The 26,033-nt window shown below is 34.0% G+C and overlaps 1 protein-coding gene across 6 annotated transcripts in view; it reads right to left on the bottom strand.

The window, feature by feature from the left end:
* Positions 1–26,033, bottom strand: part of KIAA2026 (KIAA2026 ortholog) — an 84,491-nt gene that overhangs the window by 41,301 nt on the left and 17,157 nt on the right. For 5 of the 6 annotated variants that reach the window (XM_033122392.1, XM_033122390.1, XM_033122391.1 and 2 more), the window contains exons 2-3: positions 18,214–18,414; positions 2,905–4,322 (exon numbers count right to left, since the gene is read on the bottom strand). In XM_033122392.1, coding sequence (XP_032978283.1) covers positions 2,905–4,322; positions 18,214–18,414 — 1,619 coding nt within the window. The remainder of the gene's footprint in view (positions 1–2,904; positions 4,323–18,213; positions 18,415–26,033) is intronic. The other variant, XM_033122395.1, reaches the window with a different exon arrangement.

Here is a 26,033-nt window from a genome sequence, read left to right as displayed (position 1 = left end):
AAAACTCCAATTCTGAACAATGGATAAAAATGCTTAGAAATTGCAAAGCTGCCTCAAAGTGCACTAAAATTATCAAATCACTTTCAATCAATTTGTCTTTGTGCCTTCTACTAAAAATTCATCCCCCATCACAATAAAAAGGCTTACTAAATTTGGAGAACTCCACCAAAAAGAAATCCTGTAGTAATCAATATAAAAGGGACCTGATTAACTACATGTAGAATTTAGTCCACCCTAAGTTAAGGTTCATAAATTGGTCATAGATGACACAGCTTATACCAAAGTATATTCTGCAGAATACTATTACTTGAAGAAAAAACTCTACGTTCAAATAAATTTGAAAAATACTAGGTTAAAGAAACTCAACAATTTTCATCAAGACTTTCCAGAGTCCTTAATGTTCAGGTCCAGAATCACTTATCCACAATTCTAAAGTCCAAAAGATCATGAAAACTAAAGTTTTAAAAAATAATTTATGTGGTAGCAAAACCTGACCTGAGCTGTTATGAGCTTTATAGTCCTCACCTCATTTAATCTGACTATTCATACATTTTTCTGTAAAAATTATGTGTTTAATTATAGGGAATGAACCAAGCTAGAGGAGGATGTTACTTAATAAACACTATATACATAATGCCCTTCTAAAAATCGAAGATTTCTGATTCCCAAATGAATCTGTTACAAGAATTTGGTAAAATGTATTGTGGACCTGTACTAATGCACAATGTGAATCTATAAGAGTATTTCCCAAACCTGTGACTATGGAGCTCACTTTTTAAAAGAGAGAAAGGAAATACTGGATTAGGGTATGCTCCAAACTGACTACATATAAAAGGCCACAGTATCTCATACCTAATAAAGGAGCCCAGGGCAAAGTCTCAGAAAGATGAAGCCTCAGAAAGACGAGTGTACTGAAAATGATGTAAAACAAATGTTTTGTTGTTATAGCATTCTATGTAACACTGTACTAACAGAAAGGAGTTTAGTCTTTGATGCATCTGATAAAGAGAAGTGACCTATGCTTACCCAGCACTAACAAGGGAGAGAGAAACTGTCCTTGCCACATCCAAGTATTTCTGTCATTAAAGACTGACGTTCTAAAATTTGCTCTGAAGATAAAAATGAGTAAGTCTATAGGCAAGTGCATTATTTTCTTCCATTTCACGACTGTAAGCCTTCACTCAACTGAAAAGGCACAGAGAGGGTACATAAGTACTTGCTGAATTTGCTTCTGAGTTTTTCCATTCACTGGTCTAGTACTGGACATAAAAATCCCATTAATTTTCTCTGATCTACGTTCTGAACTTCCATTTCAAAAATGTAGCAACACTTTATTTCCTTACAATATAAATTCCTTTTAATCCAATGCTTAGCAGTTAATATTTTTATTCAGCTACTGGTACAATCTGTATAGGAGCTACATCAATACTATTTTATTTTATAAACGACTTTAAGTCATATTTACCTTTTAACACATGAATAGGTTATAAATAAATACTTAATAAAAGGTCTTAAGTAACAATGGCATTAATAAAACAATATTACATATTTTAGAATTGGAAAACTTTTCAAATTTAAAAACATTACCTAATATTTTAGAGGTTAACATTTCAAAGAGAACTTGCCAAATCAATCAAACTAAATTTATATAGCCTAATGAATGGCTTGTAAAATTTAAAAGGCTCACTTCTGAAAGTTTCTTTAAAAACTTGTAGCTTTTCATTGTTTGGATCAATGTGGACCACTTTGCAATTTTCAGTTCAACAAATTATGCCTGTTCTTGATAGAAAATTTTATACTTTTTTATCAATGATACATTACATATACATTTAAAAATACATTCAATTGTATTTAATGATATAATAACTAAGGCATAATAGCAACTATATCAGCTAAACAAAATTCACTCCCTCATTTGCCAACTCATTATCAAATTATTGTCAAATCTTAATCATCTTTGTTACTATTGAGGGAAGAAATAATAACTGAAATCTTCAAATAATGATGATAAACCACAACTCATTTTTAATAAGCAATTCAAGTTTTTCCCAATCAGGCAACTTTTATTAGGGTTAATAAATAAAGTTAATCATCAGTTTTTTATCTCACCTATCCTCTCAATAAATGAAACATTTAAAGTGATTAAAAGGCAAAGACTAGGAAAAGCAAAGCACCTAAGTAATTAAAAACCAGAGCGACCAACTACTGTACACTTTACTTACAGGATTTTTTGTTTTTATTGTTTAAGCAGGCTTGTGACAAATATATCGGGTATGTAAATTTGGTGTAAGACAAGCTTACGAATCCTTTAAAAAAATGATTCATGTCTTATTTGTTATAATTCTTTCCTTAGATTTCACAACATTTTTCTGGATATGAAAATATATAATGAAAACAGAGTGCTGGAAAATATATGATGTGAGAAAAAAACTGAGACCCAGAAAGATAATCTGACTTGCCTTGGTTTAAGAAGCTAGTTGCTATGAACTTTAGTCCTCGGAATGCTTTCTCCTGATAGTGTTTTTTCATTGCATTGTACTGCCCTTACCCAGGGTAAAACACAAAAAAAACAACAACTAAAAAAACCCACTTCTCATCAGTGATGGAAAGCATCACTTATGGAGAAACTGGTCCAAAGAAATGTAAAAACATAACGTCCAAAGACTTGCAACCGAGAATTAAATTCAAATGTACTGCACCAGTATTTTTTTTGTTGGTAATAAAAAATCTCTTCTGCTCTGGCTTATAATCACCGGGAATAATATAAAACTTGAGCCTTAAAAACACACACACACACACACACACACACACACTTCATTCTGTTCATCAGAGCCTTTCATGATGCTTAATTGAAAGAACTGAAGTATGCTTAAACATAATTCTCACCCATTTGTGTTGGCTTACCAGATTTGTGCTTCTTGTGTTTTGCTTTCTTTTTGATGATCAATAACTTATTCTGTATCTCAGGTTTGTAAGACTTGAATGCAAGAGAATGAAGACCTTCGCGCTTTCTCTGTAAGTTGTCATTCAAAACGTCTTTCAATTTCTTTTTTTTCTTTTTCTTCTTTTTTGCCCTCATTTTAGTTAGTTTGAGTTTCTTGTGGCTCTGCAGTGACTGCTCTAATAGAATATCCCTTACAACTTTGTGGCAGTTAATTTCTGGATGATCACTGTGACTTCCATTTACATGTATTTGGCAAGATTTTAGAGCATTTTCTTTGAATGGACTGAGTTCAGGTTTTACTCTGGAAGCTTCACCGTATCTTTCCTGATTTTCTATAAACCGTATTTCCCCTGGACTGAGAGGCTCTCCAAAGTCAGTAACTTCCCCTGGACTCCCTGGTTTCTCTAAATTTTCTTTATAACAATCAGTTTTTTTAATTTCGCAGGGCCTGCGAACTCTAATTTCACAATTGGATTTCACTTCCATTTCAACAGAGATGTCATGATTATCCAAGTTCATTTTATCAGGGTAGTAAGTTGGATCAAAATTAATTTCTTGCTCTTTCTTGAAGGGAGAGGGCAAGCTTTCTCTACCACATTTATGTTCTCCATTACTTGTACTAAAATAGTCACACTTGAATTTCTCCAGTTTAATCCGAGGTACTCTTTGTATTTTAATGGGTGGAATTGGAAATTCTGGGGCCTGAAAAGGTCTCTGCTTGTAAATCCGTACATCTGCACCACAGAACTGTGGAAAATGTACATAAGCATTCTCCAAATAATCGTAACCAAGGATAACTTCCCTGCATTCATGAATAGGCTGTCCAAGTACAGCATCTTGAACTTCTTTTTGTGTTTCATACACAAAGTCACAAAGACCCTTAAGTAGCCACACTTTCTGGTGGAAAGGTAGTTCGTGAAAAGGTTTTTCTTCCAATGGATTAACTCCTCCAAGAACTTTAAAAAACTGAGGACATAACCCAAGTTTTTCAGCACAGTTATTGGGATTTTCAGTCTGTCCTACAGCAGTGTACCACTGCTGTACTTTCTGTCTCAGTGCTGCTTCCCAGGTCCTATAAGGCAAGGTAGGTCTTCGATGTAAGGTAGGTCTGCGATGAGGAGGACTTAATAGAGAAGTCATTATTTTAGATAGAAAAGCATTACACTGAGGCATCAGAAGACAACGTTCCAATTCGTAAAAGACTATTTCTGGCAAATTTAGAATTTGCTGAGCTAAACAAAGGAAATGCCCAATAGCTGGAATTTCCCACATGGTCTCCATACAAGTTGGAGCTGCTTGAGCTAGAAGTTTTCTTTCCCATTCTTCAACTTCCTTTTGACTAGCTTCTTCTGCTTCTTTTCTTTCCTGCTCCCGAAGCCTAAAGAAAATTTAACAAAATACACTATTATTGCTTAGAGTAGAGAATATCATAAATTACTAAATTTTAAGTATGTCATAGTATTTATCTTCTGTCAACAAGGCAATTGGCTGTTCCAGTTTTCAGTATCAGTACAAAATGTCCCAGTAGATGTACCATTATTTTTTTTCAGATGAAAATAAACACATTTAACTTGACCATGGGTTTTGATAGATTATCACTGACAATATTGCCACTTAAAGTAAATTCTGCAACTTATAGTGTGCATCAACTTCTAAATAAATGAAAAAAATTTCAAATCCTGTTTAATCAACAAAAGCACACTTTAGTGCTTTCTATAAGTAATGTGACCTCATATAGGAGTTGTAAAGATGTTTACATTCTTTGATCCCATAATTCCATTCCTAGAAAATTAAACTAAGAAAATAATTCAATAGAGGCAAAAAGTTATGTGTCTGTCAGTGTTAACTGGAGTTTTGTCATATAACAACAACAAAACTATAAAGAAGTTGTGGGCCAGCCCAGTGGCTCAGGAGGTTGGAGCTCCATGCTCCTAACTCCGAAGGCTGCTGGTTTGATTCCCACATGGGCCAGTGGGCTCTCAACCACAAGGTTGCTTGCCAGTTCAATTCCTCGAGTCCCGCAAGGGATGCTGGGCTCCGCCCCCTGCATCTAAGATTGAGCACGGCACCTTGAGCTGAGCTGCCACTGAGCTCCCGGATGGCTCAGTTGGTTGGAGCACGTCCTCTCCACAAGGTTGCCGGTTCAACTCCCACAAGGGATGGTGGTCTGCACCCCCTGCAACTAGAAACTGCAACTAGAAACTGAGCTGCGCACAACTAAGACTGAAAGGACAACTTGAAGCTGAATGGCACCCTCCACAACTAAGATTGAAAGGACAACAACTTGACTTGGAAAAAAAGGTCTGGAAATACACACTGTTCCCCAATAAAGTCCTGTTCCCCGCCCCCAATAAAATCTTTAAAAAAAAAAAAAAAAGTTGTATTCCACAACTGGCAAATGAGCTGGCTATATTATGTAGCCTTAAAAATTGAAATTACAAATATCATATATAGAAACACAAAAATATCAGAACACAACATAGTAGTTAACAAATACTAGCAATAATGAAAATATGCATACATTGAACAAGGACATGATAGTATTTCAAAAATAAATTATTCCTAGGTTGATGGGATTATGGGTATTTTGTCCCCCTTAAAAATTTCTTTACTGACATTGCAACAAAATCTTCTTAATTAAAACAATTTAAATTAGATGAAAAGAAAGACACAAATCTTTGTGATCTTGTATTAGGCAACGTGTTCTTAGATATGACACGAAAAGCACAGGCAATAAAAGAAAAAAATAGAGAAAATTTTTGCAAATCATATATAAGAAACTTCTATGTAGAAAATATAAGGAACGCTACAACTAAATAATAAAAGGACAAATAACCTGATTAAAAAGTGGGCAAAGGGTCTGAATAGACATTTCTCTGAAGATATACAAATGAACAATAAGCACATGAAGAGATGCTCAACATTGTTACGCAGTAGAGAAAGGTAAATCAAACCCACAGTAAGATACCAATTCATACCCATTAAGATAATTAAGAGAGAGAACCACAAGTATTGGTAAAAAGGTAGAGAAATTGGAAACTTCATACACTGGAAAGGATACAGCTGCTTTAGAAAACAGTTTAACAGTTCCTTAGAAGGTTAAACAGCATTATCATGTAAGCCAGCAATTCTACTCCTAGGTATATACCCCAAAGAAATGAAAATTTATGTCCACACAAAACAACTGTACGTGAATGTTCATAGCTGTATTATTCATAACAGCCAAAGAATGGAAACACCCCAAATGTCTATCAACTCCTGAATGGATAAATAAAATGTGGCATATCCACATAACAGAATATTATTTGGCAATAAAACAAATGAAGAGCTGACACATGCTACAATATGGATCAACCTTGAAAACATGATACTAAGTGAAAGAAGCCATCCGCAAAAGACCACATATTGTATAATTCATTTCCATTGATATAAAATGTCCAGAATTTATAGAGACGGGAAAGTAGATTAGTGCTTTCCTAGAATTGGGGAGGTCGGGGAAAATGGGGAGTCCCAGTTAACAATCTTGCTTTTTGGGGTGATGAAATGTTCTAAATTTGACTGCAGTGATGACTGCACAACTCTGAATATACTAACAACTGAAACTACACTGTAAGTAGGTGAACTGTATGGTATATGAATTTTACTTCAATAAAGCTGTATAAAAAAGAAAATAAAAGTTTTGGATGAGAAATTAGAATAACAACAAAGGAGGGAAAAAATGTCATAATTCATCTTACTTTTGATTTTTCAAGAATAAGAACACTTCCTCTAGAAAAGATGTATGAAAACATTGAAATGTGAGTAATTGTTGGGCTCTAAATGAAAACTGAAGTATGTCTGACAGTCGCTATTTTTCTGTACTATCATATTGCACTTTGTTAAAACAAATACACAGTAAGAACATTATTTTAGCAGTATTAGGATTTTTTTTTTAAGCCTACTTTTACATTTTTAGCTGACAGGTCACACTCTTAACTACTTTGCTATTACAGATATAACAAAATTATCTGATCAAGTAATGTTAGTTCATTAAAAAATTAATAAACTGTCATTTGTGATTTGGCATTTACGTATATTAATCACATTTAAACATTCAAATAATGCTAGAAATTTTTAATAAAATTCATCGTTTCTGAAATGTGCTTACAGTTTTAAAAAGTTTTAATTTTTTTACTGAATGGGCTTGGTGGTGGGCTGACAGAATCTGGCTTCCCCAATACAAAGCTGGGACTCCAAAAGCCCACATAATCAGTAGGAGTGTGTACTAGAAACAACACTTCCTTTCCCTATCCCCAACTAGGGGACTGCAAGGAAAATTATCTTCACAATAGGAGTGGTGAATGGAAAAAAATAATAAAATCTGGCCTAAGATTTTATAACTACAAATTGACTCTCATGTGGATTTTACTTCCTCCAGTCACATTTCCAGGGTGCTCAGAAAAACATCACTAAGAAATGTGTTTAATGTGATCTCATGCCCAAACTGTTGTCAGGTATTCGAACAGAAAAAAAAAATCAAATCTCTAAAGGAAAGAAACTTATACTTAGATCTTTAGAAACTCCCACTGATACAGTGACAAGAAACAAGTTCATAGTCAAAATAACAAAATATGAAAGTAAATAAGGTACTATGAAGTGCAGGAAAAAAACACGGCCCCCCAAAAACTAGATATAGAAATTACAGGACATGGACGATACAATACTTAGTGAAAAGAAATTGAAAACATGGGTAAAGTCAAAAATTTTAAAAAAGACAGACTAGTAGTTTTCTATTGTTTTTTTTTTTAAAGTGTCTTTTTCTAGGACCCATCAGCTCCAAGTCAAATAGTTATTTCAATCTACTGTGTTTCCCCGAAAATAAGAGCTAGCCAGACCATCAGCTCTAATATGTATTTTGGAGCAGAAATAAATATAAGACCCAGTATCATATTACATTATATTATATTATACATGGTCTTATATTAAAATAAGACCGGGTCTTATATTAATTTTTGCTCCAAAAGACGCATTAGAGCTGATGGTCCGGCTAGGTCTTATTTTCGGAGAAACACGGTACTGGGTGAAAAAAATACTAACAGAAGCTGTGCCTAAGGTTATTTTGGTCATGTATAACTTAGTAGGAATATTTCTAACGAGCTTTACAAAAAAAATTATGTTTTAAAGTATCTTAATATTAATGTTACTACTTTTATAAACTTTTATTGAATGATTACCATGTGTGAGGATGCCAAAAGGTGAAGCTCTTTAAGAGAAACATATATAGGAGCTTTAATCCAAAATAATCCATTAATTCAGGAACCAATACAATGTATGCAAATTAGTAGCATGAAAAATGAAAGACATTTATTTATATTTTCTAGAGTGAATAATATATGATACTGTATTTTAGGAAAACCAACCATGCATATTAAGTGTTCAGTCAAGCTTCTTACTTAGCTGCCAACAAAAGAATTTCCTCTGGTTAGTCAAAGCAGAAAAGGAATTTATTTAAAGATTAATAGGGAGCTTACATAAACTCTGTTAAGGATCAGAGAGCCAAACTTAGAAGATAGGAAGATTTGAATCCCAATCACACTTTGGGAGACTCTCCAGGAAAAACTAGACTGCTACCACTACTTGGCACCTCTGATACTAGGAACCTAGAAATACCAGAAGCTCCCACCACCACTTGTGTCAAAACATACACTCCCCTGCCCAAGACTGCCACCTCATGTAGCTCCCAAGCAATTTCAAGTGTGAAGAACATGACATGCCTCTACTTTAGCTGTGTGAGGGTGGGTATAAGGATATAAATTTTCTGGCTTCTACTTTGGGAAGTAAAATTTATAATATGAGAAATTACCAAAATGTACGGAAGATGTTCAAAAATGCTGGGTGGTTACAAACGATAAATGTGTACTTCATTAAGTCACTTTGTTACTTAATGTTACGGAGAATTTGAAAATAAATCACTTAATCATACATCATAGTTTCATTTCACAAAAATGTAGAAAACATTTTTGTTTTAACTCCAGTGATTTCCAAATCAATAAAATACCAATAACTTTATACAAATATATGAAACAAGAGTATAAAAATCATATACACGATTTCTGGTATCCAGTTGTCAAAAAAGAATGGTGAACAGATCCAATATTTTGTGTGTGTGTGTGTACACACACACGTGCAAATACACACACATCATTTTTTTTTTTTTAAGGAAGGCACAGCTAACTGTGGCCCATGTGGGGATCGAACCGGCAACTTTGGTGTTACTAGCACCACGCTCTAACCAACTGAGCTAACTGGCTACCCCGAGATCCAATATTTTTGTTCAGAGCTGGAGCTCTAACCAACTGAGCCATCTGGTCGCCCCGAGATCCAATATTTTTAATGCAGCTAAAGTAGACTTTAATGATTAAAACTGCTAATAATGTCATATTCCAGATTAACAGAAATTTATTTGATGAGAGCTAACATTCAATTTTAACCAATTTTATTGTTTAAATTATCTAAAATGTATTATATACTTTACCGCTTATTAAACAAGGTATATAAAATATTTTTCCTTAATGGGTCAAGGTCACCATTATAAACAGAATGCAGTAGTCTTAAGTACCTTAAAGACTGTTTCAGCAACTATAAATTAACCAGCCCTTTCATTCAGTTTTCCCAGAACTCTGACTTGTAAGTTGCTGTCTCCTGATCAACAGTGCCTCTGCATACCAATCGGCTTCAAGATCACTTGCTGTCCTATCAGCATTTACCTGAAGATGGCCAGACTACGAAGCCATACTCAATATTTATTCTTCTTTGTTCAACATGCATCATTTGTCATCTCCTTTGCATTGGTTTCCAATGCTGTCCAAATAAAGATAGTAATAGAGGAATGCCAGGATTTTGGATTTTTACCATGTGATATAAGAAACCATTACTTTCTATGGCATATACTGTACAACAAGGGAAACTACTGTATAAAAGTTAAAATATGGAGCGGGGACTCCCTTCCTTTAACTGGAACTGAGCACAAATCAGAGACCTAGTTGTTGGACTTAACAGATTAAAAAAAATTTTTACTTTTAATATATATTAGAATTGTTCAGCTTGCTGTCAATGTGGATTTCTGATATAAAAGTTGTTTTAAAATACTTGAGTTGGAAACTTTATCTTCTTACCTCTTGTGCCAAAGGTTTTATTGAAAAAAAAAAAAAAAGCCTATGCCCAGGGAGGGCTAAGGCAAAACTACAGTAATTAATTTTATGATCTTTGCACTCTTCCGTCTTCCAATATGACCTTTCCTTATGATGATTTCAAAGTCCCTTTCTAGATCTAATTTTACACTATCAATAATCTCTACTAGCTTATGACTAACTCTTGACAGAGTATTATATTGATAGAATTTCAGGTATCATGATAAGGGATGGTAACTGTAAAGAGGAAGGGAGTCTTTGTTTAGCAGTCCCATGTATCATACCACATGTTACTGCTTAAATGTCACATTTTCCTTCTGAGGACTCAAAAGAAATCTTGGGATAGGCTTAAAAGACATTTAAAACACTCTGCCTGTTGCACATTACAAATTTTAATACTTCTCATAATTTTCAATTATAAAGAAAAGCACGCTTACTTTAGAAAATTTAGAAAACAGGTTAAAAATCCCACCAATCTTGATGTATTTTACAGGTGTTATTATGTGAACTCTAAATTTGTATGCACATAAAGTTAATCTTTTATGTGGCACTCAAGAGAGGAAAAGCAAGCCACTGTAGCTAGGATAACAAAAATGAGGGAAAGAAAGATAATGAGATTAGAGAGGTAAGATGAGGCCAAAAAATGAAATCAGGGTCTTATAAATTATACTTAGTCATTAAAGTTTTTGTGTGTGCAGCTGACTCATGAACAACACAGGTCTGAACTGCATGGGTCCACTAACATGAAAATTTTTTTTCAATAAACATATCGGAAAAATTTTTGGAAATTTTTGGAAATTTTCTTACTACTGTGAAGCTTGTACTGATTACATGAGGCTACCATAAAGCAATCATATTGCTGTTTCTTCATTATTAATGCATAAATCATTATACCTGTAAACAAATATGAATTTCTTTTTCACATTATATTTTCATTTTTGATGTCTACTGTTAGTAATACACAGTATTTTGTATACAAGACAATATTGATATAGGTACTGATAGACAATTCATCTTATAAATAAACAGATGATATAATTTACAGTATTAGTACATTACAGTAACTGTGTTTCCTCTTATGATTTTCTTTTCTCTAGCTTACTTTATTGTAAGAATACAGTATATAATGTATGTAACACAAAATATATGTTTTAACCAACAGTTTATGTTATTGTCGAGGCTTGTGGTCAACAGTAGGCTATTAGTAGTTAAGCTTTGGGGGAGTCAAAAGTTTTATGTGGATTTTTGACTGTGCGGAGGGTCAGCACTCCTAACCCCTGTTGTTCAAGGGTCAACTGTACTTGCTTTGTTTTGGGTATATGGTAGGTAATGGAATAGGTAAGTGGCATGATCAAATTTACATCTGGAAAAGTTCATTCTAGCTTTAATGTGAAAAAAAGACTGGAATGAGGCAAGCATGGACATTTAAACCAATAAAGAGAACAGTAGTCTACATGAGAGATGAAGGAACTGAATGGAGACAGAAAAGATAGAAGGAAGTGAAGTGGGCAGACTCAGGAGAGATTTAGGAAATAAAATTGTCAAGATTTGGAGATGGATTTGATTTATATGTGAGAAAAAGTAAGGTGTCATAGATGGATCCCTAAATAACTAAGTAAGGTTCCTAAATTGCATAATCCAATAGACAATGGAGCCACTCACCAATATAGGGAACATTATAGTAGGATCAAGTTTTAAGAGAAAAGATCATCCTTTCATAGTAAATTTTAGATGTAATCAATTTGAAGAAGATATCTATACCAAATCTTTTGTTTGCCTCCAGATCTACGCTCTGCCCTTCCCTGTATATTTTATCTGTATCAACAAGCAACCTTACTCACTAGTTTCTCTTAGGTTCAGTCAAGGAGCACTGGCAGGTGATCAGAGAAATTAGGGTAAAATATTTATTCCACTGGCTCCCTCTCTGTGTCCTTCAAAAGAAGGTATCATCTCAATACAGTCTCTTCTTTATAACTTTCTCCTGGGTACCAGTAGCTACTCCCTCTAACTCACCCTGGTTAACAGTCTTATCTCTTAATGTCCCGCTGTATGTATCCCAACCCCTTTGGAAGTAAACGCTCTTTAGAATATCCTACTTTGAATGCACCACATATTTCCTGACAGATAAGAGACACTGACACTGAAAGATAACACAAACAGAGAACAAGTAGGCAATTAGACCTGAAACTTAGAGAAGTCTGGGCAAAAGACATGGATCTATAAGTCTTCTGCATATATGTGGTATGGGCATGGATGAAATCACTCATGAAGAAAAGTATAACATGAGAAAAGAAGAGGCTCTTGGACAAAAATTTGAGATGTGGGTAGTTAAGAACCAGATAAAACTAAAATATTGGACAATGATGACATTTAATATTGAGAAAGAGTGACGAGTTAAAAAGGCTGAAAATCTATGTGTTGTTGGGAAGGAGGTACATCAAGTTTATTCTTTAAGTTAAGGATACATAAGACATTTTATTGGTATAATTTATTACTTTATATAGAACCAATATGATGGTAACTACTTTATCAACATAACCTCAACTTTATCAATATAACAACTTTAAGATCACATTATTGTGATCAACATTCCCTAAAATATTAAAGAACTTGCCATGACCATAAGATTCAAAGCAGACTGAAGGTACACACACACCAATAAAACAAGGGTAGACAATTAAGTTCGCGAACTGATCCTAGAAAAGTGTTACATAACTCGTTGCTGAATATCACTATGGTCACCTTCAAAGTACTCCCCTTGGGAAGCTATGCACTGATGCCAGTGCCTAGTCCACCCTGCAAAGCAATTTTGGAACTCTTTTTCTGTAATGGCCATCAAAGCTGTCGTCGTATTACCCTCAATGTCCTGAATGTCATCAAAATGTCTTCCTTTCAATATTTCCTTTATCTTTGGGTAAAGAAAGGAGTCATTGGGGGCCAGATCAGGTGAGTAGAGAGGGTTCCAATACAGTTATTTGTTTACTGGCTAAAAACTCCCTCACAGACAGTGCCGTGTGAGCTGGGGTCATGATGCAAGAGCCATGAACTGTTGGCGAGAAGTTCAGGCCGTCTAACTTTTTCATGCAGCCTTTTCCAGCACTTCCAAATAATAACTTGGTTAACTGTCCAGGTAGTAAAATTCCTAATGAATAATCCCTCTGATACCAAAAAGGCTTAGCAATATTGTTGCAACAAGTTCGGGAACTTAATTGTCACACCTCCTATTATAGAAATGTACACTTGAAACCTATATAATTTTACTAACCATTGTTACCCCAATAAATATATACATGAAACCAATTTTTTAGACACTGAATATCAAACAGTCAGAACTGTGATCCCCCAAAAAGTGAAAAAAGGTGATCCCTATAATCACCTGGCTTTCTGACTAAAGGCAATTTCCACACTACAGCAGGGAAGGTAACAGCAGGGAAGGAAAACCCCAACAGTCCAGTGGAGTTGAGTTGAGGAGATGGAAATATGCACTGGGGCAGGATGAGGCACCTACAAGTTGTAAGACAATTCCAAAAAGAAGGAAGCTGTGCAGGAAAAAGCTTCAGAAATCTACAGAAGCGTCCCCTTGAGACTTCTGAATAACAGCTCGTGACTGCGTAGAGTAAAACTTGACAAAGTTTGACAAGAATGGCCAGGAAATTGTAAACTCAGAGAGCTTACACACAATGGGGAGACGAGATGAGGTGCATAGTCCTCAGTCATCACCTGGGGGAATTCAGTAGAGACCCCCAAGAGGTCAGATCTCATTAGTAGAGTTGAAATGGAGTAAAGGCTATTCTAGATCCACCCTAGAACAGTTTAAAACCTGGACTTGAAGGGATCATCAAATTGATCCACAGGGAACTTAACTCCCTGCAAGAACAAAGCCCAATCCCCTTTACTCAACAAGGTAACATTCACAATGTCCAGTTCCCAATTAAGAAAATAAAAACACCGACTGTTCCAAGAAGCAGAAAATGTAACATATAACCAGGAAAAATATCATTCAATTCAAAGACCCAGAAAGGACTAAGACCTAGCAGATAAAGGACATTAAAACATGAGCAGAATGATGAGAAAAGAAGATATTAAAAAAAAGAGCTAAATGTAACTTATAGAGTTGAAAAAATACAGTATCTGAAATAAAAAGATCCCTGGATTAGACACTGCAGAAGAAGAGTAAGCTTGAAAACTTACCACAGAGAGGAAGACTGAAAGCCTATAGCATAGATCAGAGAAGCAAAATGAACCCCGAGCAAGATAATCAACACACACATACATAAACTCAATCCCAAGCCAAAGGCACATTACAATCAAATTGCTGAAAATCAGTAAGATAAAATCTTAAAAGCAATCAGAGAAATAAGATAAATTATGACTAGAGGAACAAAGATAAAGAGAACAGAAGACTTCCCTTCAAAAACTACATACGGTAAAATACGTCATGCTTAAAATGCTGATAGGAAAAAAGAAAACCAAAAAAATAAATAAAAACCTGTAAACCTAAAATCATTCTCCTTCAAAACATAAGGCAAAACAAAAACGTTTCAGACCAAAAATAAAAGCTCAGAATTCATCACTGGCAGACCTACATAAGAAATGCTACAAGAAGTTCTTTAGGCAGTAGAAAAATGACACCAGACAGCATTATGGATTAATACAAAGGAAGGCAGAAAATGTTGAGAAGGGTAAAGGTATGGATAAATATAAAATACTTTTTCTCCTCGATCTTAAATTTCTTCAAAAGGTAACTTTAAAACATACACAATAACAGTGTATTGGGGTTTATAACACAAGTAGAAGTAAAATTTATGACAACAGCGAACAAGATGGGAAAGGTAAATGGAAGCATACCATAAAGTGGTACAATATTTGAAGTTAACTGTGATTAAGTTAAGCACATCTTGTAAACCCTAGAGAAGCCACTAAAAAAATTCAAATAATGATGTATAGCTAATAAACCAATAGTGAAAATAAAATGCAATATTAAAAATGTTACAAATATTATCAGGGATAAAAAGGGACATTCATAACAATAAGAAGTCAATCCATCAAAAAAAAAACAACACAAAAAAACCTCCTAAGAATCATAAATATGTATGCATCCAATATCAGAGTTTCAAACTACCTGAAGCAAAATCTTTCAAACTCAAGAGTAGAAATAGACAAAAGTTTTTTGATTTTCACTATATTAAAATCAACTGTATTTCTATATATTAACAACAAAAAATTATAAACTGATTTTTAAAAGTAATTTACAATTGCATCGAAAACATGAAATATGTAGGGATAAAGTAACCTAATAGATGGAAAATGTGTACACTGAAAACTATAAAACATTGCTGAGAGAAATTAAATAATTATCTTGAAATTAACTGATAACTTCCACTCAATCTCAATCAAAACTCCCTCAAGCTTTTGGTGTTTTTTTTTGTATGAATCAACAGTATGATTCTGAAGTCACACAGAAATACAAAAATCCTAATATAGCCCAACAATTTTGGAAAAAAAAAACACAACAGAAAGCAAAACACAAAGTTGGAAGATTCATATTATCAAATTTCAAGGCTTTTTATAAGGCTATAGTAATCAAGTCAATATGTTATTAGCATAAAGACTCACCTACAGATAAATGGAACAAACAGAAGTCCAGAAAGACTCACAAATATATGTTCAACTGATTTTCAACAAAGATGCAAGAGTAATACAGTGATGAAAGAACAGTTTTTTTCAACAAATGATACTGGAACAACTGGCTATCCATACAGAAGAAAAATAAACTTTTATCCTTACTTCAAACCACATGGAAAAACTAATTTCAAATGGATTATAGGCCTAACCATAAAAAAATAAAACTTAGAAATTTCTGGGGAAATAAAAAGGAAAAAAAAAACTTCATAACCTTGAGTAAGCTAAGATTTCTTAGATCTTAGAAAGATTAGAAATCTTTCTTAGCTCAGATTTCTTCAGAAAGCCCAAAACATTAAAAAAAAAAAAAAAAATCAAACTCAAAGCTAATATTTTCTCTTCCTCAAAAAACACTGAAAATGAAAAGGCAGGCCTTAGACTGGAAGAAAACATCTGCAATGCATACACCTATATGACAAAGAAGTTCCATCCAGAGTATATAAAAGAATTGTTACATGTTTCCCCGAAAATAAGGCCTAGCTGGCCAATCAGCTCTAATGAGTCTTTTACAGCAAAAATTAATATAAGACCTGGTCTTATTTTACTATAGTATAAGATTGGGTCTAATATATAATTAATATAATGTAATATAATATAATATATAATACCTGGTCTTACATGAATTTTTGCTCCAAAAGATGCTTTACAGCTGACTGCCTGGCTAGGTCTTATTTTCGGGGAAACATGGTAAAATTACAGGAAATCTTGATTATACACATTTAATTTCTTTAAAAATTGCTCAGTAGTGAGTATATGGGCCTTTATTATAATTTTATTTATTCGATCTATGCTTAAAAGACTTAAAAAAGTAAACACTATACACAAAGAAAACTTAATTCATATTACTCCATTACATTATCATAATCACTAAGACATTTAATGAAAGATTTCTCCCCATGTTTTATTCACTTATGGACACACAAAAATATATGTAAAATTGGAGAAAAGAAAAGATGTAGTCATATTTGTATTTTCCTATTAGCCATTCCTTCTTGGATGCTTAATGCTGTCTCATCACTTCAAACAAATTATTAAAAACCAGATTTCACTGATCTCTCCCCACACCATAGACTCGAGCTCTTTGTTCTTTGCTGGTTCCATCATCTTACAAATTACAAGAATAGCATATTGCTTAAGAGCACAAGTTTTAGCCAAACTGCCTGTGTTCAAATCTTGACTACCACTCAAAAATTGTCTGTCCTTGGTCAAATTTAACCTCTCTGTGCCTCAAAATAAATGTTGAATCCATATAAGGGGCTTAAGAGCTAAACCTGGCAAATAGTCATACTCAATAAATGTTACTCAGTCTTTTTTAAATCTTCTTATTGCTACTATCACTATTATTACAACTACATCCTGACTCATCTTTGTTTCTTCCTTGTTCTTTCTGTATCAAGGAAGGTATTAAGTCCTAGTGATTGTTCCTAGAACAATGACCTCTCCGTATTTCTGGACTCCAGTAGTGGAAGCCTACCCAGACTACTTATAGCCTTCTTCCTACAAGACTTACTTGTCTTTAATTTCTCGCCATTCTAATCTATTACACACTATTACCAGGTTAATCTTTATTCCTTTCCATTAAATCCCCTTTGCTATAGCACAAGTACAAAATACTAAAGTATTTTACAGTGGGTTCCCAATTATAAAAACTGTGGTGGTATAAAGTCTCAAGGTTGAGTGTTAATCCTACAAATATCAAAGCAAGCTATATTTATTACTATGAGAGGAGCAACAATATATTATAAATTGCCTTTTAGTAGCATTAGCAGTTCCCTATTACATCAACCATCATTCCTGACATAGTTTGAGACTTGATTTAGTATAAAAATTAGCAGTCTCTTTTGAGTGCTCACTTACCTGTTTGGACCCTAGTCTCTTTTGTCTTAAGTAATAAGTATCATCAATCTGTGCTCCCAGACCCTAGAAGATTAACACTAATTGAGCAAAACATTCTTTCCTGACGAACCCAAAGTAAGCATAGTTATGTGGGAAATTAGTATCACTGGAGGAACTCGCAGAGGTGAACCTATGTGTCATTTTAAATTATATAATCTATGGAGTTTCTCCTAATTTTAAAGGTCTATAAGTCTATTCTAAAGCTATACAAATCTATATACAATTCCTCTAACCTAAAATTAGTAATTCATTTTGAAAGAAAATCTAGAAAACATTCTGAAATCTTTTATAAGAAGTATTTTTGTATTTCTTCAAAATAATTTGATTTAAAAACTGTATTTTTAAACAAATTCATTGTGATATTTCATTATAAATTCATATTTAGGTAACAAGGCATTTTGGAACACTACTAAAACGGGCCCAGAAATTTGATATGGGCACACAAAAGTTACACAGCTACTCTTTGTAAAGTAGTTCCTGGAAATTTGAACAACATGAACTTAATTTTTTTTTAACATTTACCTTTTTTCTTCTTTTGCTCTCAGCTGTTCTTCCTGTCTCAAAACTTGAACCATTATAGATTCAAAAACTCCACTTGTCAAGCCTGCCAAACTTCGAGTTGTTGACCGACGCCTTGTTGAAGTACATGCAGTTCCCTTCTCATCCTCCAATCCATAATAGCCTCTAGATGTAACTGCTATCGTTGTCTTTTCTCTCAAGTGCCTTGGAGAAGAATAAGTCAATTCACAAGGTCAAACCTTCTGGGTAAGCAATTAAACCCCCTTAACCAGCATCTTAAGAAGAATCCCTTTTGCTAACTACATAAACCTTACTTAGCTATGCTCCAGATTTTTACCATCCTTACATATTTTATAATTTTCATGTTATAAAATCAGTCTGAGTGATAGTCCCTTCCTTACATTTAAAAAAATATATATAAAACTGAAGCATTAAAATTAAGGATTAAAGCACTATCTCTTTAATGGAAAAAAAGTTTACTGTTTGCAAAATTCAATGTAGCTTATCTTCACATCTCTTCATATATTTCATACTACATACCTATCATTGGTATGTGAAAATGTACAATACTACAAAAAGATTTGGGAACAGAAAATTTACAATAAACACTGAAGAAATTATAAATGTGTACATATTCAATGGAATACTACTCAGCCAAAAGAAAAGATGAAACACTGCCATTTGCGACAACATGGATGGATCTTGAAAATATTATGCTAAGTGAAACAAATCACATGGAAAAAAGTCAAGAACCATATGATTTTACTCATATGTGGCATCTAAAACTGAAAACGACAAATGAACAAGACAAACAAACAAAAACTCATAGACACATACAACAGTATGGTGGTTACCAAAAGGAAAAGGGGGGGTGAAAGAAGGTAAAGGGGGTCAAATATATGATGACAGATAAGACTTGACTTTGAGTGGTGAACACATAATGCAATATACATAAAATGTATTACAGAATTGTACACTTGAAACCTATATAATTTTATTAACCAATGTCACCCCAATAAATAAAACTAAAAAAAAACATTAAAAATAAAAAATATATATATTTTTAATATATTTATTTAATAAAAAAAATATATATTTGAAGCATTAAAATATGTAATTTTAAGTTGTAAGCATTACACTATATAATTGTATATTTGGAAACCTTCTGATTAAACTATAAAAAGAATCTAAGAATCTAGATTTCCTCTTCAACCTCACCACAACTATTTCTGTCTCCCTACTCTATATTTTATTAATACACTAAGCTACTAATCTGATATTGAAAGGTATTGATGAAAAAGTTTCTCAGCAATTTGCTTAATTATCCATAAATTCCCTTAGTGAATTTTAAATAACTGATTAAAACCACTTACATTGGAAAAAGAAACATTACATTAAACTTTATGAAGTATTTAAGTCTAGACTAAAAACTGACTTCTGAATTTGTATCTGTATTAATTGTAAAAAGCACCAGCGAAAACATCTGCTCTTCTACCTTTGTAAAATATGCCAGAGCCTCTAAAGCTTTTGTATGTGTTGTTGTTTCCACAATGGCAAAATCAAGTCAATACTCAAAGTAAGTATTCAAAGTGCTGGATAAGAATCTATATAAATTATAAGTTGACCTTGTAGTCGTATTTTCCTGCTTTCCTACAGACTTTAATATAAAATTGGCTAAATGTTCACCAGAACATAAACCTTTATAGCATGAAATACAACCAAACTCCTATCCATCTTGGACTATGTTCACTTAGAATAACTTTGTAACAATCTTACACAAATGGTGTGATTGCAGGGTTCTACTGAACTGTGCACTATCATGTGTTTTCTCTGTTATAAGGAGATATTTTGACTAATTCAGCTTTAAGGCATGAACTTTAAAATGGTTTTTGCCAGTAATTCTGAAGAATTTGGGCTAATCTAACCATACTCTTCAGGCTGTGATTCTTTTATGCACAAAAACATTACATCTGTATGATGGCTAACTGGGCTGGGAGCAAAGGGGGGTGTAAATCTAAAGAAAATAAGATGACTGGCAATAACAGATACTAAATGGATATATCATACTTGGGTTCATTTTAGGAAACCGTTTTGACTGGTGAACTAGGTCTGTAATTTTAATTACTTCCTCATCAATACTAATAGAAGAGAACATTAATAAACAATATTACATTGAACATGATAGCATCTCAAGAGGTCACAGTGTATGTAGAATATTGGCGATAACGAGAGTTGAGGGAAATAATAAGTCATGTGGCTAAATTGTTATATAAACAAGCCAGAAACTCAATTTTACCCTTAACTTCAGTCTCGTAAGTAGAGAAGATAAAATTATAAATTATTTTTAATAGTATTTTCTCAGAAAAAGACCAAAGAGGAATTAATATCCTTTATTACTAATCAGAAATAAGAATTTATAAGCTTTGATACTTATCATTCACAATTAAAAAAAAAGAAAACTATGATGTTTCTCTCAAATCAACAAAGATTAAAAGACTGATATTTTTAAAAAAAGACTGATATTACTCAGTGTTGGAGCAGGTCTAAAGAAAGAAAAATTCTCATTTTACATTAGTGAGTATGTAAAATTGGCACAGCCTTTTCGGAAGTCAATTTGGTAATAATCATGAAGACTTAATTTGCACATATCCTTTTACCCATAATGCACCTAGGGAGTTACCCTATTAGACACATCTCCACAACATGGAGCAATCACACACACACACACACACACACACACACAGTGTTTGTTATTTAAAAAGAACAACCTGGAAACAAATGTCCTTTGATATGAGATAGATCAAATAAGGTAATGTACCGACAACATGAAACAGCATCCACCCATTAAAAGAAATTAGGTAAATTGATATGTACTCATCATACATACTGCACTCAGTAGTGTGTGTACTTGTGTACATGTATGAGTTCAAATTCTCCCCTAGACTATTGCACTCTTCATGACAGGTCTCCTGGGTTCTACTGTGATCTCTCTACAGTCTATTCTTCATGCAGTGACCCTGGCAATCCTTTTATAAGGCAATCAGATCATGTCACTCCCTGCTCTGTCTCCTCCAAAGCCTTCTAGGCTACTTAAAATATAATCCTAAATTCTGAAGGCCTGCAAGACCTAGTGAGATATGGCCCTCATCTACCTTTCCAGACCTCATTTTCTACCACTCTGCCCTTAGCTTTTTGTATCCTGGCCACAAAAGTGTCCTTGTTATTCTCAGTCACACCAACAACTACTTTGCACCTCATCTTCCTCTTGGAAGGCCTTCTTCCCCCAGATTTTTGCATGGCTAGGAACCATCACTTCACTCAAATCTCTGTTCAAATGCCAGCTTATCTGCGAGGCTTCCCTAACTGGTATAGGATCCCGTCACTCTGTTCCCTTACCCTGGTTTCCTTTTCTTCATATTATCACTACATTGAATTATATAATTATGTATTTATTTGGTAATTAAATTAATTAAATCTCCCCACAAGAATGAATGATCCAGGATATAGACTTTGTTTTGTTAATAGTTATTATCTTCACAGCCTCGTGTGTGTGTGTGTGTGTGTGTGTGTATTTGTACACATGGTATTTGGATGGATACAAGCCAAATTGTTTATTTTTCATTTTAAATTTACAAACATAATTAAAGTCGAAAATTCTAGTCATCTATTTTGTCCACAGTAAAAAAATCCTGAGTAAACATCTGTTACTAACTACTGGAGTTTCATTTATCGGGGAATAAAATGCAGTGTCTCACCTTAAAATAAGAATTGTCACATAATTAATCAATGATCAAATAATACACTAAAATAACTCTCCCTTTCTAAAAATTCAAGTTTTTTTCCTGCCTACTAGGAAAATTATTTCATGAAATCAATCTGATAGTAGTGTGAAAATAACAGACTGCTACCTATAAGCAAAAGCTCCGCAATAATTATGGTTGACTCACTGAGTTTTATAGCTACCCTTTCTTTTCCTTTTTTTCCCCCCACAAAGCATGAATGGTCTTTTCTGTGTTGTTAATACATTCCAAATATGAGAATTCAGAGGCTCAGTTCTGTCTGAAATTATTAAAACAAGTATTAAGAAGGAAGTGAACTGATAGTAAGCTCTACTTATGGTTAACATATGGATTAACACCGGCCCCCTACTAAAAACAGATGTTTGGAAAGTTTTCCACTATTATTTGATTTTGTTGTTGTTGTTATCAAAACGATGATGTAAATGTGTCACTTATAAAAACTGAATCTGTACAACTAAAACTTGGAGACAGAATTATCTAACCTGCTTTAAAATATTCTAAATAGTTTCAGTCACTTTTAAAAATCCACTTACTTAAAAAATATTAAAATGCAAGTATAGTCCTCAGCGTGCTGGCAAGAAAGAATACTAAACAGGAAGTGATGTTCAATGAAAAGACTATTTACAAATGTACAGGCAAAGTTAAGGGAAACTATGAAGAGATGGTGAAGCACTCCTGGGCTAGTCAGGGAGCTACCATCATTGCAGGCCCAACAGAGGAAGGAGAGCAATAGTTACTGGAACTAAAAGAGCTGTGATTGTAGAAGAGCATCACACAGTGATTGAGCACTTACTGACAACCTGCAGTCTAGCAAAGAAAAGGCTGTTAGAATAAACATCCCTTCCTCTCTGTCCTCCTGTCAGTGCCTCCAATTGACTGACTCCCCCCAGAAATCACAGGACAAGGCAGACGAGTTGATGCAGTCCTTAGAAATCAGCCTCCTGGGGCCCAGAGCACAGTGCACAACGGTGGAGAATGGATTTGAAAGGGCAAATGAAGGTTATGTAGCACAGCAGAACCTTAATATTAATTTTCAGGAGCAACTAACTGAAATTAGGAAAGACAGTACTTTTACTGGTAGATTTCAACAAAAAGTTCTGCACGTTTGCTAGATAAGGATCATGATGTAGTCAGCCCAACCTGCAACGAATGCCCTTCTTTAATGTGAGTTTATGTATCTTCATGAATTAAGAACTACAACAGTCAGTAAAACCAAGTACCAACGTAAACCTAACTTAAAACAAGACTTTCAAATAGCTCTAACAGCCAAGTATTAAACCAAGATTTTCAAAACTAATGAAATACCACAAGCCCTCACTAAAACTTTTTGTAATATTAATATTTAAAAATTACTTTAAAATATGCTTATTCTCACATTTAAAGTATCTAGTTTAATGTTTTATGTTTTACAATATATAAAACATAATAGTACATAATAAGTACCTATATATGATTGATTTATAAATAAATATGCATACATTGGGGGTACAATATTAAATTGTTTCTGCTTAGAAGCCAGATCATTAAAGTTTGGAGACATGTGCTCTCATCTGCAGCTATATAATGGATACCCAAAAAAGTTTTTTTGGGAAAAAAAAAGTCTTCATTCCTACAAAATAAAAAAAAGCATTTATCACAGACTATTAAACTTATTTCCTACTTGATCCTCTTTACCTTCCATTCTCCCCGTTGTTACTCTTATTTCCCTTACATTTTTAACTCATCTTCACCCAGACTTCCAATTCCTTATTTGATTCCTTCATTTGCTCTAAGATAATTCAGCCTCTTTCAGTTACTCATATAGATAACTAGCTGGTACTCATCATATGAGTACATGACTAACCTCTTCTCTTATCTCATCTCCCTTAACCAATTATCTTTCTGGCTCAGGCACCCAACCTCTCTCTTGCATCTCATCCAAAAGCACTATACCTCCACTACTAAGCACTGTAGGAAAAAGTCCACCTGTAATGTTGTCTAACTGTAGCCTACACTGGGCTCAACTCTGGCTAAGATGACTTCTTTGAAGGAAGTCAACTCCCTCATTGGTTCTCCACAACAGCAATTTCAAATGCCATCATTATTTAAAAGCTTTTACCCCACAACCCATCATCACTTAGCAATTGAGTTTGCCTACCACTTATTTCATAGAGAAAATGGTAGTTTTTAAGAGCTCCATTAACCTAATGTTTGTCTAAAAACAAAATTATCTGAATCCAAACAAAACTATCTGAATGCAACTTTAACTTGCTGTGAAAAATGCGCCTCCCATCCTCTTATCAAAAACTAATCCACTATATTGGCTCAGGCGGTGGAGCTCCATGCTCCTAACTCTGAAGGCTGCTGGTTCGATTCCCGCATGGGCCACTGGGCTCTCAACCACAAGGTTGCTATTCAACTCCTTGAGTCTCCCAAGGGATGGTGGGCTCTGCCCTCTGCAACTGAGATTGAACACGGCACCTGGAGCCTCCCAGATGGCTCAGTTGGTTGGAGCGAGGGCTTTCAACCACAAGGTTGCCAGTTCGATTCCTTGAGTCCCGCAAGGGACGGTGGGCTGTGCCTCCTGCAACTAGCAACTGGACCTGGAGCTGAGCTGCGCCCTCCACAACTAAGACTGAAAGGACAACTTGAAGCTGAACGGCACCCTCCACAACTAAGACTGAAAGAACAAAAACTTGACTTAAAAAAAAGTCCTGGAAGTACACACTGTTCCCCAATAAAGTCCTGTTCCCTTTCCCCAATAAAATTTAAAAACAAAAACAAAAAACAAAAAAACTAATCCACTATAGATTTTCAGAATTTGTATTTCATTAATTATCTTCTGCATCTTCAACATGGACCTGTTAACTGCCTTTAGCATATAAACATATCTAAGTTTATATTAACAACAAACCATTCCCCTTGAAAAGAGTCACATCCAAACTGCTGGTCTGTCACCTTTCATTTACACCTTAATCTGGCATTTTGCATGCATCTCCTCTACTGAAACTTGTCTTCACAAATGATCTCCTGGTTATGAAATGTAAATGATATTTTTCAATTCTCTTTGCTCAATCTCTCTATACCACATGATTAGTCTTTTGTCAAGAACTTGAACTGAACATTGCAGAAAGAACAGTTTTGGATCAGTAAGAAAGGAAAAGAAATACTAATTAAGAAAAACATATTCAAATTCATTCAAAATTTACTGAGTGACAGGGATTCAGCAATGAACATGACGACGGTTTGTATATGCGGAATGAAAAGTACAAAAATAAAAAATGACTTTGCTATTACTATATTCAGGTTGAAACAATGGTGATACCACTGGGGGGAAAATGTGAAAGTTCAAAAGAAAAATAGAAAATTGGGAAGCAGATCTGGGTTAGAAATATGTAGTTTTTCACGTTTTGAGACAATAGTTGCACAATAAACTGGAAAAGTTCTATGGACTGAAATATGAAACTAAAACAAAAGGAAAGCTTCAAGATATTGATTTCAGAGTCTAGTGATCAAGTCTTAATTAAAAATAAATGATCTCTCCACAGAGAAATAAATATAGGGAGATAAAATCTAAAGGCATAACTTTAGGGATTATCCACAGTTACAAGGGAAAACACAGTCAAAGGGGAAGACAAAAAATAAGAAATAGTTTAAGAAATAGCACAACAGAGGACAAAGGGGAAAAGTTTTAGGTACTAAGTGATCTAAACAATTTAATTTTCCAGATACCTGGAGAAAGAACTAAGTAAAAGCCAAGGATTAAGATGACATTCATTAGTAAAATTCAAGAAGGCAATTTTAATAAGGAAATAATTGCAAAGGTCTTTATATGTTAAAAAAAACTTTTCAAGGCCTTTGTTCATATCTGACGTGGTACCAAATAAATGACTCAATTCCCCAAAGAACGACTGAAGACAAGCATAATTATTTAAAAAAAAAATTTTTTTTTTGCTTAGAATAAGTTTCCGTTTCTTGATTTTTGTCTTTCTAATTTAAGGAAGGCACAAAGGTAAATGTAAAGTTTTTAATTACATAGAAATG

This window comes from Rhinolophus ferrumequinum, chromosome 12, assembly GCF_004115265.2.
Source record: "Rhinolophus ferrumequinum isolate MPI-CBG mRhiFer1 chromosome 12, mRhiFer1_v1.p, whole genome shotgun sequence".
NCBI classification, from domain to species: Eukaryota; Metazoa; Chordata; class Mammalia; order Chiroptera; family Rhinolophidae; genus Rhinolophus; species Rhinolophus ferrumequinum.
Note: the sequence above shows the minus strand (reverse complement) of the source record. Positions and strands in the feature narration are given on the sequence as shown.